At 51.6% G+C, this 16,242-nt stretch overlaps 3 protein-coding genes across 3 annotated transcripts; 1 reads left to right on the forward strand and 2 right to left on the reverse strand.

The window, feature by feature from the left end:
* Positions 1-218: 218 nt before the first annotated feature.
* LOC119089346 (oocyte zinc finger protein XlCOF6.1) lies at positions 219-3,109 on the reverse strand. The gene is made up of 4 exons (XM_037212015.1): positions 3,026-3,109; positions 1,522-1,978; positions 406-1,332; positions 219-227 (listed from the first exon to the last, which is right to left on the reverse strand). Exons 2-4 carry the CDS (start codon positions 1,870-1,872, stop codon positions 219-221), a joined length of 1,287 nt encoding a protein of 428 aa, XP_037067910.1. The 5' UTR covers positions 1,873-1,978; positions 3,026-3,109.
* Positions 3,110-6,489: 3,380 nt separating this feature from the next.
* On the forward strand, positions 6,490-10,081 carry LOC119090403 (retinal rod rhodopsin-sensitive cGMP 3',5'-cyclic phosphodiesterase subunit delta). Its single transcript, XM_037213197.1, has 5 exons — positions 6,490-6,533; positions 7,096-7,158; positions 8,711-8,846; positions 9,345-9,466; positions 9,910-10,081. Exons 1-5 carry the CDS (start codon positions 6,493-6,495, stop codon positions 9,989-9,991), a joined length of 444 nt encoding a protein of 147 aa, XP_037069092.1. The 5' UTR covers positions 6,490-6,492; the 3' UTR covers positions 9,992-10,081.
* Positions 10,082-12,241: 2,160 nt separating this feature from the next.
* LOC119090673 (NADH dehydrogenase [ubiquinone] 1 beta subcomplex subunit 5, mitochondrial) lies at positions 12,242-16,218 on the reverse strand. The gene is made up of 4 exons (XM_037213518.1): positions 16,050-16,218; positions 14,396-14,518; positions 13,682-13,994; positions 12,242-12,475 (listed from the first exon to the last, which is right to left on the reverse strand). The coding sequence occupies exons 2-4, from the start codon at positions 14,469-14,471 to the stop codon at positions 12,334-12,336; spliced, it is 531 nt and encodes a 176-aa protein (XP_037069413.1). The 5' UTR covers positions 14,472-14,518; positions 16,050-16,218; the 3' UTR covers positions 12,242-12,333.
* Positions 16,219-16,242: the final 24 nt, after the last annotated feature.

Here is a 16,242-nt window from a genome sequence, read left to right on the forward strand (position 1 = left end):
ACACACGCACGCACGCAATGACTTCCGACATGAACTGAAGGGAACACCTATACCGAAGTCCAGACTTCAGCGACAGTATTCGCGTGGCGGTCCCAGCGTAGACGATCTCGCCATCACACGCCACCACTCTCCCCAGCCCGAAGCTCGCCTGGAACACCACCAACACGGCTGGATGACCCACCACCAGCACGGCTGCGTGAGCCCTTAGAGGCCGCTGCCTAGTCTGCCTGTACGGCGGCGGGGGTACGGCCGCTAGGACCACATGTAGCCGGGATGCGGCGGCGGCGGGTCAGCGGGCGGCGGAGGCGGGGGCGGGGGCGGGGGCGGCGGCGGAGGCGGAAGCGGAGGAGGCGGCGGCGCGGCGTACGTGGCCGGCGGCGGCGGGGGCGGCGCCGCCGCTCCCGCCTCGTGCGTCTTGAGGTGCGCCTGCAGGTTGTACTTCTTGAAGAAGCGCTTGCCGCAGGCGGCGCAGCCGTGCGGCTTCTGGCCGCCGTGCAGCCGCTGGTGGCGCTTCAGGTACGGCTCCAGGGTGAAGGAGCGCTCGCACTGGTCGCACTTGAAAGGCCGGTCCTCCCCGTGCACGCTGGCCACGTGGTCGCTCAGGTGGGCGGCGCGCTTGAACGTCTTGGCACACACGGTGCAGGCGAACGGCCGGTCGCCGCTATGCGTGCGCCGGTGCGCCTCGAGACCGGCGCGACTGGCAAACACGCGGTCGCACGCCTCGCACGTCGGCGCCACCGCGTGCACGTGCGCGTGCTTGCGCAGGCGCTCGACTGAGATGAAGGCCTTGCCGCAGTCGGTGCAGAGGAACGGCCGCTCGCCCGTGTGGTGCCGCGCGTGCGTCTCGAGCTGCTTGAGCAGCGCGAACCGGCGGCCGCAGAGCGAGCACTGGTGGCTGCGCGCGTGCCGCTGCATGTGCGCGTGCAGGCTGCCGCGGTTGGCCAGCAAGCGACCACACTCGGTACACTGGTACTGCTTACCGTCGCTGTGTACCGTGCGCAGATGCACCTTCAGGTATTTGGCCGACTCGTAGGAGCGGTCACAGAGTGTGCACAGATAGCCCTTCTCCGTCTTTGAGTGCTTGATGAGGATGTGCATCTCGAGGTAAGTCTCGCGCACCGGCCGGCTGCAGAAGGGGCAGCTCAGGTGGCGCTCGTGCTTCTTGCGCCGGTGGCGGCGCAGCGAGGCGGCGCTGGAGAAGGCGCGGCCCGGGCAGTCGACGCAGGCGGGCGGTGCGGCCGGCTCCTCGGCCGGCGACGACGGACGCGCGTCTGCCGGCGACGCTGCGTCCGACGAGGCCGACCCCGATTCCGGCTCGTCTGCCACAGCTGCCTGCACAGGAAGACAGCAGTGTGACTTGGTCAGGTACATACTGCTTAAAGAAGTGCATGCGTCACTGTTTGTTTATTCAAATATAGCAAGTGTTATATGCTATGGTCTGTTTCTCGGGTGAGCAACTGCATTGAAGATGCCATAAGTTAGCTGCATATTAATCAGAAGAGTAAGTATGAAAAGGCTTACCTCTAACACATGCTTGCTGTCATCACCACCATTTCTTAACTGCAGCATCTTTTGGCAGGTATTATTCAGTTTCTCATTTATGTCCTGTATCATTATGTACAGAGCATTCTGTTGCTTTGTGATGTTCTCCAACAGTGAGAAACATTCTTCACACACAATTTCACTGTGTCTGTCATTTGGTACATCCACAGACATAATCTGGTACAGCTTTTCCTCAATGCTTATTCCAGAAGTGCCTAGGCTATCTGTCATGCATCTTGATGCAATGAAACCAGCACTTCCACAAATGTAACACATGTGTTCAGATTTCATCATCATGCTTTGGGTACTCCCTTGATACAGATCTCCCATTGCAAAAAACTTGCTAAATTGCTTGACCACCCTATCACTTGCAGTGCTTCTTAGGATGGCATTGCATGTGCTCCTGCATAATTAACTGCACATCAGAAAGCAGGCACTGAAATTTATTGAATAATGCACATGTCAAAGGATCAAACAAATGCATTGCTACACACAGTAGGAATGCATTGTAACATCTATGCACATGTTTTACAACAGGTTACAAACTAATGTACATTTAATACATAGACCTGTGCAACATTGGAGAACTGACAAATTTTGACAACAGGCACAAATACTTAAAAAGCCACTTAGCATCATTACTTCAGTCATTACTTCAAAGGCCCTATGACTGGCATGCAAAATTATGGCAACTTTTCCTGATATGGTAGAGGTTCAAGTACTGATGGCACACCTTCTTTGAAGCACATACCAGTCATATATGGCATATACCTTGACAATGACACTATGGGTAGGAGATGAACATTACTGTCAGCATTCTACTTTCATCAGTCATTCAGGTGAATTTAAGAGGGTAAAAAATCAGGTAACACTGGCGTGGTCCTCCCACTTCATAAAACGCTCTGTTCCAGCTAAGCTTAGCCAGCAAACCATACAAAAGAGTTGGCAGTACATGCTCCAGACATTTATGAATTCCTCTAGCACTTTCATATAGCTCTATCACCTATACAAGATCGTTTAGGTACGTTTTCCCTCACGCCTGCAAGCAACAGTTTGCATATTGGGGTGAACGAATCAGTTGTGCAGCCGCCAGCTGATTGTAGAAAAGTTTGCAACACTTCAAACTGATTGTAAATAAGATGACGTCACAAAGCTACCAGATCTTTACGTAACTGTTCACAATTTCGCACGGGACCGCACGTGTGTAGTGGAGGACCCAGAGAGGAAGCCGCAGCACCGTGACTCTTCTTGTGGCCACCAGGGGCCCATAGCCGGCGGGACAGAAGCATTCTTTAACACAAAATCTAGCGAAGTTGACATATTTGGACCTTCCGGTGACCAACAACAGCCACAAGCAAAGGTGAAGGGCCCATGAGCAGACGAAAAAAATAATTATTCGCGGATAAAGAGTAGCAAGTGAAATTTTACGCCTCGTTGTGCTGTCCACAGGCCTCTGTTGCTAGGGGACCAATGTGTTACTTACCGGGTTAATGCGATCGGTAAGGGGTCTTCCACGTTGCCATTGATTTCTTCACATTTGTTCGGAAACTCGTGCGTTGCTCTCTGGACAGCGATACAGGCGAGGAAGGAGGACAAAGGGACATGTGCACCTCCTCCCGACCCGGTTCGCAGTGCCGGACCCTCAAATACCAGTCAGCCCTAATCGTCGACGCCCCCCCCCCCCCTCCCCCTGAGCCGATGGGTCTACTATGTGGGCCAGGTAGCACAGTACCGAACAGTCGGCCCCGTGCCAGTCTGGACCTGAGGACCAATTTGCTAAGCAAGCACAAGGCCGGGGCCTGCGATTTACGTTGGTTTGGCCCCTGAGCCAATGAGCCGGGTTGGCCAGAATTCCACAGTGGGTAGCAGGGGCCTTGTTTTGGCAAGGGGCCCCGAGTCGACCAGACCAGTGTTCGAGGATGTCTAAACAGAGTCCCAAAATATCCTCCGAAGCTGACGATCAAAGGCCCGATGGAAAGGCTGAAGGCCCAAAGAGCTGGCTGAAGATCATATTTGGGGGCCGTGACTTCAAATGTCGATCAGATGGACCCTTGCATCGATTGAGATCCTCTAGGAGAACGCGGGCCTCTAATGCGGCCAGAGACTACCGATATCCAACAGTTAGCTCCGTGCCGGTCTCAGCCCAGGGGGACCATTTCCCGAGGAGGAACAAGGCTGGACACACGATTTGTATTGCTTGAGGTACCTGAAAAATGATGGGCCATATGTTGGTCAGGGGCCCACAGCGCCGACCAGAGGACCTTGCCTCGGCGAGTCCTGTCTGGTCCCGTTTGATACCGTACGGTCTGATCAGGTTCCTTCGGGATCAATCCGATCCCGTCTGGTCTCGCCTTGCCCGGTTTCAGCTTATCTGGTCTGGTTCCGCCCGGTTCTGTCTCAATTCATGACGCTCCATCTGGTTCTGTCTGATCCGGTCCGATTCTGTCAAAGTATGCGCGATCACATTCTGTCCCATCCGGTTCCCTTCCGTCATTTACGATGCTCTTCGACTATGTCTGACCTCGCCGGGTCGTTTTGTCCCCTCTGGTTTGGTCCGGTCCCATTCCTTCATGTCCAATCCGTTCCAGTGGCATCTAGTCTTATCCCATTCGCTTGCGTCTGGCCCCATTACATTTTGTCCGGTTCCACCTGGTCCCGTTCTGCATATTCGTTTCGTCCAGTTCCTTTCAGTCATGTATGGTGCCCTTGGATCCCGTCTAATCCTCCTGGTTACGCCTGGTTCCGTCTGATCCTGTCTGAATCCGTGAGGTCCGCCCGGTCTCGTCTCATTCACCCAGTCTCCTCTTGACCACCAGGTCTAACCTGGTTTGGTCTTTCCTGTCGCGTCCCGCCCGGTCCTGTCTATATGCTGACCTAGTCCTATCAGTCACGGCCGTTGCCACCCGGCCTCACTTCACAATTATCTCAGAGACCATGCAAAGTGATCCAGTGACCTGTCCTCACAGCACATAACTTTCAGTCATCATTTGTCATTCGACTGGAAGGGACCGCCATGTGACGGGAATCGCCCAGATTCCATCATTGACTTACCAGCCTTACACGCGCAAACTATCACCAGCATGAGTGATTTTGTAACTTCGTGACGTCACAAACGATCAGCTGGGAGTGTTAGCGAACACTACAATTAGCTGACAGCTGCACCGCCGACTTACGGCCGGTTGTGGGCATTCGAGTGATAGACGTGAGGGGAAACGCAATTCAGTGACATTGCATAGGATATAGACCTATATAAAGGTGTTAGAGGAATTGACAACTGTCTGGCGCATGTGCTGGTAATAATTCTACATCATTTCCTTGCAGAATTTAACTGATGCAGGCTGTTTTACTGAGCGCGAGGCCTGCGCCGGCATTAGCGAAAATCAGTGGTAAACTAGGTGTCCCTGACAGGCAATGCAGTTGCTCGGTGCAACGCCATGCCTTGTTGAATTTAGTATGCTTCAAACACTGTAATATTGCAAGTAGTCCTTCAAGCAGGTACCCTGACCACAACTTTCCTCAAAATTATTTAATCATTATTGACAGTGAAGAAAATTTGTAACTGTCCACAAAAGCTGATAGCCAACATTCCAAATCACTTCTTGCCGTTTAACTAATCCACATCACATTGAAACCGCTTGCACCAAACACCACTTATTCAACATCAATGCCCAATAGCCAAAGCAGGGACCGGGATCAATGCGACGGGCAATCACAACTGATGCCACTGCGCTATCGAAAATCCTGCGTCACATTCCCTGCCAAAATTCTAGTGCAGAGAAGGCACCTTTCCATTTTGAGCAAGTGTTTTGATTCCCCATTGTATGGTTCCTTAACTCTGTGCTGGTTAATTGCCTTTACGTTCTTAACTGTCTTCAAAATCATTCCGCTGCATTAAAACAACTGGCAATGTGTATAATGAGGTTAACTGTAAATTGAAAATAGGAAAAGTGTGTCCTTACCTGTGAGGCATTTTTATGGCCGTACTTTAGCTGATGCCAACTTGCTGCTATCGATTGTCTCCAAGTTAAGCAGTACACAGCGGCAGAAGCATTGGTCGCCTGTCGGTGCTGGGGGCGTACGGTCCATATATCGGGTTGTGTTGAGGGATTTGGAACGGTTCACGATTCACTGCTCAAAGAAGCACCGTTTTTGCAAGCAAAAAGGTTGGCTTCATTGAAAACAGTTTCTACAGGGCCGGGGGCACACGCTTGAGGACCTTGAGTGCCATTTGATGATGTTTTGAGTGATTGCTGGTGGTTGGTACTTGTGGCTGAAAGTTCTGTGGAGCTGATTAGGTACCAGCCCACCCCAAAAATCCATCCCCTGGCTAGATGTCTAAGTAACATTGATGCACTGATCCTGCACCCTATCTGCATGGAAATGGAAAATGGTCATAATATCATTTTCATCCATTTTCTCTTTCATTATTACCTGCCTTTTCTTGATCATGAAATGCTTGAAATTGACCATTAATTATCCAGCCTTGTCTTAAAAGTGTCATTCACTGTGTATCTCAGTGTGTCTCTCCCTGTTTGTACCTCAGTCTATGAAGTGTTGGTGTAAGAGGCAAATACCAGTATGATTTATTTTAACTTATGTGAATTTTGCTTGTAAATGGCATCACCTTTTGGTTTAATTGTGAATGAAATACCTGCCCATTAGCCATTTGGGATCTGCCACTGGTTAACTCACCATGTCATTTCTATTGATGTTGCCTTTCAATGGATTTTGTGGTGATAGGCCCCCTTTTCCTTAATGCCAATAGCAATTGTGTCTTGATTTTATCTGACAAGCTCAAGATGAGAAAATAGTGCACTGAATATCTTGTAGTAATGCACCTATGGTTAAAAGGATTTCCAGATGATTAACATTGCATCATCATACTGGCACACATGCACATCAAAGTCAAGGAGCTTAGATGACATATGTATTTTTCTTTTTCAGAACACAATGCCATCAAAGGCAGAAGATATCCTCAGGGGATTTCAACTGTATCCTTGCAAGGCTGTTTTGAGTTGCTGAGTTGGATGGGTTGGGCTTACCAGACTTAATGCACTTATTCTAACTGGCTGGTGGATATGACTATTGCTGACTTATTATATCTGTTAACATTTCATAAAGCTGCATTAAAGGCATATGTTATCACTGCCAATTATGTATTTTGCATTGGGAGATGAATGTTAAATCACTTGTTTGTTGATATGTATTGTCAAAAGCACTACCCAGCCTGTTGGAGGCTCGATGCAGTGCATTCATCTTGAGTCAGGCTGATCTTTTGTGTATAATACTCATTACTTATTCTGTATCAAATGCATTGCTGCTTATTATCAAGATCAATTGTTTGGGATGAAATAATAGATGCCAGACACTGCTTATCTTCTCAGTGGCTTATGCCAAAAACAGTTCTGAAAGACAATTTCAAGGATATGATAATTCCAGAAACATGTATGAATGCACTTTTTTATACCCTTATGTGTTTCGGTGCATGGCCTGATGCATCTATTTTTTAATTTTTGGTACAGTTTTGTGCTATAAGACCTTAACTTCCCTCAGTAACTGGATGAATCTGAGAGATGCTGATGATGGCAAAATACTTTGGCAAGGAAATGAAGACCTGTGAGTATCCGCATGCACCTCCAAATCCCTGTTTGTTTTGCTTTATGCATGTGAGCTGTTTTCCCCATGCTGTTTTCAACAAACAATGGCATCTTCATGTGCCGTGACCCTGAGCCAGTGTCTGGACCAGGCACTGGAGTGAAGCCAGGCCCCTGCATTTGAAGCTGAACCTTGAACCAAGGCAACAGAATGAAGTCAAAGTTAAAGCCAAAGCCAGTGACTTTTCAGTTTGACAAAACAAAATGTTGTAACCATGAAACTGAATTCCAAGCCAGTGACTGGATTGCCAGTAACTTCAAACTTAGCACATGTGAGGCTGAAGCTGAAGTCAACTGCTTCAAACTAAGGACATGCTTAGCCAAAGCTGAAGTCATCAGTTGTTTGAAATTGATTTCCTGGGTCTGAAACCAAGGCCGGAACTAGGGCATAAAGTTCAGCCAAACTAAGACCACTTTTGAATCTGCTAAAACTATATGGGATCAGTGAATATCATGTAAATATAAATGGCTAGACAAGGTGCACAGATGGAGGCCTTGAGGACTAGCACTCCTGTTTTGTATGTTTGCATGTACACAACCTGTTTGATAGCTTTCTGGCCATCTTCAGGTGTAAGCTGGTCCTGAGAATGGCCAAATGGCCATCACATTATTTTGGTTGGGATGGGGTGAGAGGGTTTCAGCCATGTATACATTGCTGCCTCAAAAAGTTGTGGTATGTTGGGGGGCAAAATGGGTGGCACCATTTTTGTGAAGTTAAGTCGTAACTGCAGCGAAAAGATCACTACGAAAAAGCCAAACCCAGCAGTGGAAATATCAATACTTGAAGCCAGCTGTTCAAGACCGCCTGATGCCAAGCCAGAGTTATCATTCAAATATGTTCAAAGCTGAAACCGAAGCAAATCGTTTCAAATGGCATGCAGCCGAAGGCGAAGCTGATTCCAGCTGTGTAAAATGTCTCAAAAGTAGGAGCCGTACTGGCAGCCACTGCAGGAAAACTGAGGCTTCTCGAAGCCAAAGTTGAAGCTGCCTTTGTCACCATATGTGGTTTCGGCCAACCAAGTTAGTTGTCTTTGGGAATGTGGTTTGTGACGTTCATTGCGCGATGTGTAGGGATGGAGTACATGTATCTACTTATCAATGTCGGCAGACCTATTGTGTTGAGCTTGCGTTACGTATCGTTACGTTACATTACCTTGCTAAGCTGTTATGTGTGTAATTGTATGGGTGATGAGCTGAGCAGGCGCCGGTCAGTGCAGTGGAGGTGTGGCATATGGTTGTTAGTGGACACCGACCCCCGACTTACGCTGGTCTGGTTTTTTATCAATGGTTGCATAACCGCTGCAGAGTTGGGACATAACAAACCATCCAAAGGCAGAAAGCTGTAGGCACCATCAATGTCATTTTACAGGACGCCAATTTGTATGTTATTGTGGCGTATTGAATAACCGATGACTGTAATGTAGCTTCCCATCAGTAGGAATCAATACGGAATAAGGGTGGGGGGAGGGTCAGCTGGCGGCAACGGCTGACGCCCACCGTGTGCGATCCGCCAGTTCGCTGCCGGAGGTGGAGCACGAGGCGCGCGTGCCCAAGTCCATCCTCAAGTGCCGCGCCATCTCGCGCGAGATCAACTTCACCTCGGCCGAACCCATGGAGAAGTTCCGGCTGGAGCAGCGGGTCCTCTTCAAGGTGCGCCGGCGCCCGCGGCCGCCGCTGACCCCGGGTGCAACGGCCGCGGAGCGATGCCAATTGGTGGCTGGCTGTGGGATGTTTGACCCGGAATATACGGCTATTAACTGCACGATGCATTTTGATATCCGTAGAGGTTCACGTCATTTGGTGTTGTTCGTGCTACCTTTTTGTTGACTGTATTATATACTGTGGACAGATGGCGTAAGAGATACATACTCAGTTAAGTCTTGCCATCGCAGTTGGTAGGCCGCAATGTGCTCACTGCCATAACTAGCGAACACGATATGTGCACGCTGAAACCGTTCATGCACCTTACATGAACATACCTGGCTGTTTCGTTTCGATGCCAGCTGCAGTGTTGCGACCTGAAAATCTCGGGAACTGCACAGATGCCTGGCGTTTAGACTAGCCACGTCCTGTGCGGCAGTCGTTGACCCCAGAATAGTTCCTGAAATTCGTTATGGTGTCACGTGCCATCTCCTCCCCACCCTACAGGGCCGCTGCTTAGAGGAGTGGTCGTTCGACTTCGGCTACGTAATCCCCAACTCCACCAACACGTGGCAGAGCGTGATTGAAGCAGCGCCCGAGAGTCAGATGATGCCCGCCAACGTTCTCAAGTGAGTTTCCTCGTCAGGTCGCCGGCCGCCGCATTAGACTGGGGTGTTCTCACAGTTGCTTCTCGTGACATGGTTCGTGTCCTCAGTGATCTCAAATGATTTTGAACTTGAAGCACTGGGGCGCGAAGTGCAGTATCATGTTAATGTTGTGAAATGTATGGGCTTGCAGTCCTATTGCTTTCGGCCACGAATGTATGCGTGTGGGAGGCACATTTGACATACTTGTCGCTAATCCCAATACGTGTCTTTGAACTGCGTAAGGATACATAACATTAGCGCCCACCGCAGATAAATCAACCGAAGGTGTTCTTACAAGTTGGCTGAAGTACCCACCACCCGTGCATTTCTGCGACTGAATCGATGCCTGCCGCCAATGGCGCTGGGATACTCGAAGGCCGCTGCTGGGGTCATCGACTAGTGACGTTGGCCGTCCCCGTCCACAGCGGCAATGTCATCATCGAGACCCAGTTCTTCGACGACGACCTGCTGGTGTCCACGTCGCAGGTCCGGCTGTTCTACGTGTGAAGCCGCCGACCGCGGGCGTCCACCCCTCTAGTCAATGCCGCCGCGGCGAGCGAGCGGCCGCCACGCCTCTTGGACTGTCACGTGTCCGCCCGGTGAGCGTGCGCACGGGATGGTGCCGCGCGCGGCCGGCGGCCGGCGTCCGGCCGACCCGCCGCCGTCTGCAGAGCGTGCGCGCGGCCGGCGTCCGGCCGACCCGTCGCTGTCTACAGAGCGTGCGCGCGGCCGGGCGCCGGCCGACCCGTCGCCGTCTGCAGAGCGTGCGCGCGGCCGGCGTCCGGCCGACCCGTCGCCGTCTGCAGAGCGTGCGCGCGGCCGGGCGCCGGCCGACCCGTCGCCGCCTCCCCTCCGTCCTCCTGCCGCCGTCGGTAGCGGCTGGGGCGCGGCGTGGAGCGGCCGGCCCCCACAGTCCACCACCTGAGGTAGGAGTGAGAGCGTACACTCGCGTTCAAGCGGAGTGGAGCGGCCGGCCCCCACACGTCCACCACCTGAGGTAGGGATGGGAGCGTACACTCGCGTTCAAGCGGAGTGGAGCGGCCGGCCCCCACACGTCCACTACCTGAGGTAGGGATGGGAGCGTACACTCGCGTTCAAGCGGAGTGGAGCTGCCGGCCCCCACACGTCCACCACCTGAGGTAGGGAAGGGAGCGTACACTCGCGTTCAGTTCGGCGGGTCTCACGCTCTGTCACGGCCCGGGTGAGATGGGGTCGCGCAGAAGTTCGGCAGAGGCCAAGAAGTCGACCAAACGGCGTTGACGTACTGCAGGGCTGCTAGGCGGCGCTGGTACCCAGTGGCTGTTCGTGCATCTCGATCGCCGCCGATTGCTTACGGTTTCGTCTTTCGGGCTGGTTATTTACCTTAGAACCCTCATCAAAGTGACGACAAAATAGCGTCTGCTGCTGGTGCGCTCGAAGGCACAACGAAGCCACCGGGACGATGAGACGCTGGAGGTGTGCTGTTTGTTGTTTTCGGCACCGATGTTTAGCGTGTGTAGAGACGCTGTTTGCGTCGGACCAGGGGCACCAGTGTTCGTATGCCTAGTGTGTTCAGGTGTGACATTTGATGTGCCATCATGACATGTCGCCATTGTTTTCGCCGCGGCAGAAGCCGTATTACTTTGCTGCTCTGCACACTTGTGAGGCCATTTTACCGCTTGTCTATGTCGTCGTTCACTGCAGCGTTTATCCACGCTGCCATACCGTGGACATTCCTCTGAGCTGTTCATGCGTTGGCTGTATCTGCTATTCGGCGCCCGGGGAGCCGGCTCAGGCAGCCCGCCCCACTGGGCGATGCCCGATCTCCCGCCGTCACCGCCAGGCCCGGCGCGCCAGGGCTCCACCCTCGCGCTCGCACCCACTCCTCGTCTTTCGCGCGTCCCACGACCCACTGTGACAATCGGGCAGGTACAACCGCACCCTTCGAACGTTCCTCGGCCTCTGCGCCGACCAGCTGTCGTCACCCCGGTGACCGACGCGCGGCGGACCCCAGACGGGCCTGTCTCGTGACGGGGGCATGCCCGTTCAGCTCGCCCTGGCGGCAGTGACCACACCCGTGTCCTGCGGCCGCCGTGTTCGACTCTAGGCAACCCCTCTGGCGGCGGCGCAGGAGGCGAGGTGGCAGCGTTCGCACAAGTCTGGTGTTCTTGTTTTGATCTGTACGTTCCCAGCACTCGCTCCCTGGAAGCGTTGGTTCACGAACCCGCTTCCCAGTGTTTCGGAGGCAGCTGCCGCCTCACCAGGCGCACACCGATATGACGTTCGATCTAGATGTCACAGTGCTGGTGTTTGAGACTCACAAAATACATGTGATATGATGGAATTTGCAGCTTCCTCAGACAGCGATGTCTGGTGAGGCGGTCCAGGTTGCGAGACGTTCGAGGGGCATTCGCAGGGCGTTATTTTGCACCAGTCGCCTGGATACCATGCGTGCATTTGGAGAACCCTTGAACTATTACTCGGATTGTCCCGGACCACACGGCCATGACCACGATGCCTTCCCGCCCACCAGCAGATGGTGCGGCCTTGCCGCCGGTTTGGAGTTCCTATCCCACCGCCCACAATCGGTTCACTGCGCCGGAAACCCCGCCTGGCGCCTCAGCGGCGCGCCGCCATGGGAGGGACGGGCGGACTCGCGTATATCTTGAAGCGGAAGATAAGGCGCAGGCTAGACTAGAGCGTAGTTTTGAGCGCCGGTAGTTCAGCGTCACAGCCAAGGTACCAAACTGTCGCCACCCACACCACTTACACACGCCGGCACCGCTCACCGCATCCCTCATATATTGCATCAAAACACGCACCACCTCGGCTACAGCCCGCGCGGCTGTCTGTACAGCACCGCTCGTGGTCTAGGCGGGTCGCCTCTCGTACAGCTCCTCGGTCTCCTTGCGCACGATGCGCTGGTACTTCCTGGTGGCGTCCGGCGCGAAGTACCAGGCCTTGTAGTCGCCCCGCTCCGACATCAGCTCGCGCACGCGCGCCTCGATTTTCCTGCGGACGGGCCATTGTCAGCGGCGGCGCCAGGACCGGCCGGCAGCCGCCGACGACCGGCGTGGGAACGCGCAGGATCCCCCGGAGAGGTGTCACGCGAGGTTTTGCCAAACAACGATTTTGGGGCAGAAGAATTGGAAACATGCGCACAGGTTTCGTTGAATCCAGTAGCATAAGTATATCGCCTATCCCGATAATTACAATATTTCTGTTTGATTTAACCAAATATCGTTAAAAAGCTCGGAGACAAGACGGGTTTAAAGGAGACAATACATTCATTCGTTGTTTACCACATTTCGAGGCGTCACTTGATACACTTTCGGGGGAAGGGGCCTAACCCCTCCCCTCCAAATGCTGATTAAGCTTCATCAACCCTCTTCTGGGACCCTTAATGCATACGAGCAAAACAGGAACACCAAACCAAAGCAAAGTTGACAAGCTCGTTCGGTACACTTGGTACCTAAACACATCACTAATACTGTCATGCGCTTTTTCGACCCGATAGCATCCTGTGAGCCCGTAATTTTCTGTCATGCCAAATCCTTCATATGCCTGGCCAGGCTGCAAATACCTAACGTGTTTTCATAACGTCACAAGGGATGTGATCCAACCACTGACATGCTTTTCTTTGATTTACACCACATCCCAAGCTTGAAAGAATGCAGCCTGACATGGCCTTGAGATGGAAATACATTCGTCCAAATAAAAAAACAATTTTAGAATGAATGAAATATTTCGGTTTCAGTTTAATATCAGGGACGTAAATTAAAGTGGCCGAAATGCAGGAAGAAATCGGGTTTTGGGAGAATGTTAGGTCAACCTTATCTACATGGCCCCCTTCCCCACCTATTTAAGAAAATGACACCCCTGACCACATTATAAGTAGCCTGCGTTGATCAGCGGAGGACAGAAACATGTACAGGGAGTCTACAACCTTCTGTTTCGTCAGCCCCACCCACAAATCACCGCCGGAGGACCAGCGGCGGTTGCGGCGCGTGTCAGGAGACGACCGCAACGCCTCCCACTCCCCCAAACCCGCCGCGCCAGCGGCGTCGACCCTCACGCCCCTTGGCCGGAAGAACAGCAGTGGTTGCGGCGCGTGTCAGGAGACGACCGCAACGCCTCCCCCTCCCCCCCCCCACACCCACCGCGCCAGCGGCGTCGACCCTCACGGCCCCGCCCCTCCCCTCCGTCCGCCACGCTCACCTGAGCTGCCGCTTGTGCTCCACTTCCCAGAGGTACTGCATACCCTTCTCATACTCCATCTGCCTGCCGGCGCAGAAGTAGCGCACCAGGAAGCGCGTAATGGGCGACTTGTGGTATTCGTACTCCTCGGGGGTCCTGTCCTCCGGCAGCTCGGACAGCGTGGCCGGCCCCACGAACACGTTCAACAGGAAGATGCCGCCCAGCAGCGGCACGGCCGTGCCGACCACGTACAGGTGCAGCATGTCCTTGAACTTGTTCCATTGGAAGCGCGACGCCGTGATGTTCATCGTGCGGTGATCGCTCATCTGGCGTGCTGAAGGAGAGTGTGGGGGGGGGGGTCAAATATCCACCCCCAATATTAACACTCATGTGCCATGCTGCTTACACAGCAGGTTCTGATGAACTTATGGATTTGAACATCAGCTTATCAGCATTTGGTGAGCCTGCAGATGCTGATGATTTACCATTTACATAAGCATAGTGTGTGGGGGGGGGGGGGGGGAGAATGCATTGAAGAAAACAACAAAGATGAGGCAGTAAGTTGGGAAGCAGACTGCTCCTCCCAATCATCCAACATTCTGGCCAAATTAAGCATTGACTCATTCATATTGACTGGAGAGTGAAAACTTGAATTTCTTCCAGTACTAGCATTCAGGAGGCTCCAACACAGCTGAAACATGGACACTCTACATGTCCTGTGCACTTGCCACTTACTATGCTGAAGACTGCCTCTAGCCAGGGCTGCCCTGGTTGGTGCAGCTGCACCTCTCAGAGTGCTGAGCAGGATCATGGCGACAGCAGGGAGCCTGTCCTATTTAAGACACCAGCTGCTACCCACTGTGAACAGCAATATTGTGTGGCCTTGATATACAGCTTACAGCAGGCCTGTAATCAAAATCATACACATAAAACAGATCACAGGAGAGACATGCCAATCTAAAGGGTACAGGTATGCAACCATGATGCAATCAGGACTGAGAACCAAGTACCTTTGTGTGCACTCCACCCAGACACCTGCCATTAAACAGACTGGGACTGACACAAAACTACCATTGTTTGTCATTCATTTTGTAAGGACATTGCTCTTGTACAAAAATAAGACTGTTAAGTCTTGGCATACCACATGGTGATACTGCCACTAGTTTTGTGTTATGGTTTAGGTTTAGGTTTCAAAGGAGGTGCAGGTTTGGCTGTAGGAGTACAGTTGGAAATGCATGGTTAGGTTTAGATGTAGACTTGTAGCATAGTGTCCAGCATATCCAAATTCAGATAATTGGGATATACTGTTATGCTTTGGGTGCCCCCATGCACAATGTTTGCTTAATGGTTACATACATGGCATGTTCATGTTCATGGGTGTAGAAAAAGTGAAGGCCAGGGAGGCAATGCCCTCCCCCCCAAACACTTATCAGATTAAGGCTGTGTTTAGCTTACTTTCCCACATTTAAACATACATACTGATTTAGCTAAGTCACCAGCCATTTTCCTCAAGATGCGCCATCTCTTCCATTTGCCTATTGGTCGTCATATAGTATCACAGCCACGGGCCGACGCAACACGGCCTATGGAGACTGCGACGCTGGGCGCCCAGGCTATTGTTGCTATGATTTACGAGTATGCATGTTCAATACCATATTACATTTTTGTTGTTGTTGTCAGCAATCAATTCTGACTGAATTTTGAACACTTTAAGATAAACATAGATTAGCCATGTCAATGAAAATTTAGGACTGCATTTCATCTACAATCTATGCTCAGAGTCCTCAAATCTCTGAAAAACACCAAAAAACACAGAACTCGTGTCTATGTGACAACTGTTGGACCACCTTGGTGATCAGGCATGTTTTTGCGTCAGTGAGGGTTCCTGTGTTGATCCGGGACTAACTGCTCGGGTAAGAAGGCCTCCCGTGCCAGGGAGGGGAACAATGTGTAAAATTTGAAGGTAAGAGCATGATTCTGCCTGTTTTGAGATTACTTACGATATGTTTGGCCTTAAACACAACAAATGGTGTACAATGATTTTTTCTAATGTTAGGTGTGAAAGAACACCTACACTGAAAAAGTTCCTGGTGTATGTCCTGAGCTTAGCCCCCACACTTTTTTAAATGTTCCTACTTCTATGTGCATGTTAAATGGATAGATTCACTTGTTGCTTTACTACCCTTATTGCATTGTTTACATTTTACATTAACATCATTGATAAATTGACCAAGGTACAATAGGAAGCATACAGCACCAGCAAAATATTAAGTACTCGCTTTTGGCACCTTCAAAATTAATCCTCCCAAAATGAGAAACAAACATCATCTCCGACACCACGTTCCACAGTGAGACTATGCTGAGAACATTTCACCATTGTTTATCTCACCCCGTACTTCAACTCGCTGACTACCACCCAACAATCCAGGTTTATAGAAGTCTTTACGATCAGCTAGTCAGGGCCACAGCCAGTTTCATGACAACCCCGAACCAAAACCACAACCTCTACAATACAACAGACACCCAGCCAAACACCGTGAAGCAAATGCCAGGGTTCGTATACGGCTGTAGTAAATAATTAA

Source organism: Pollicipes pollicipes, unplaced genomic scaffold (genome assembly GCF_011947565.3).
Source record: "Pollicipes pollicipes isolate AB1234 unplaced genomic scaffold, Ppol_2.1 Scaffold_3087;HRSCAF=3621_pilon_pilon_pilon, whole genome shotgun sequence".
Classification (NCBI taxonomy): domain Eukaryota; kingdom Metazoa; phylum Arthropoda; class Thecostraca; order Pollicipedomorpha; family Pollicipedidae; genus Pollicipes; species Pollicipes pollicipes.

What these genes read in the sequence shown, in the direction of transcription:
- LOC119090673 (XM_037213518.1), bottom strand. Translation starts at nt 14,471, where the DNA reads ATGATCCTGCTCAGCACTCTGAGAGGTGCAGCTGCACCAACCAGGGCA. An exon ending in TAGAGGCAGTCTTCAGCATA is followed by an intron (nt 13,995 to 14,395) that starts GTAAGTGGCAAG and finishes ACTCTCCTTCAG; the next exon opens with CACGCCAGATGAGCGATCAC. An exon ending in GAGCACAAGCGGCAGCTCAG is followed by an intron (nt 12,476 to 13,681) that starts GTGAGCGTGGCG and finishes GCCCGTCCGCAG; the next exon opens with GAAAATCGAGGCGCGCGTGC.
- LOC119090403 (XM_037213197.1), top strand. Translation starts at nt 6,493, where the DNA reads ATGCCATCAAAGGCAGAAGATATCCTCAGGGGATTTCAACT. An exon ending in ATCCTCAGGGGATTTCAACT is followed by an intron (nt 6,534 to 7,095) that starts GTATCCTTGCAA and finishes AACTTCCCTCAG; the next exon opens with TAACTGGATGAATCTGAGAG. An exon ending in AGCAGCGGGTCCTCTTCAAG is followed by an intron (nt 8,847 to 9,344) that starts GTGCGCCGGCGC and finishes CCCACCCTACAG; the next exon opens with GGCCGCTGCTTAGAGGAGTG.
- LOC119089346 (XM_037212015.1), bottom strand. Translation starts at nt 1,872, where the DNA reads ATGGGAGATCTGTATCAAGGGAGTACCCAAAGCATGATGATGAAATCT. An exon ending in ACAGCAAGCATGTGTTAGAG is followed by an intron (nt 1,333 to 1,521) that starts GTAAGCCTTTTC and finishes CTTCCTGTGCAG; the next exon opens with GCAGCTGTGGCAGACGAGCC.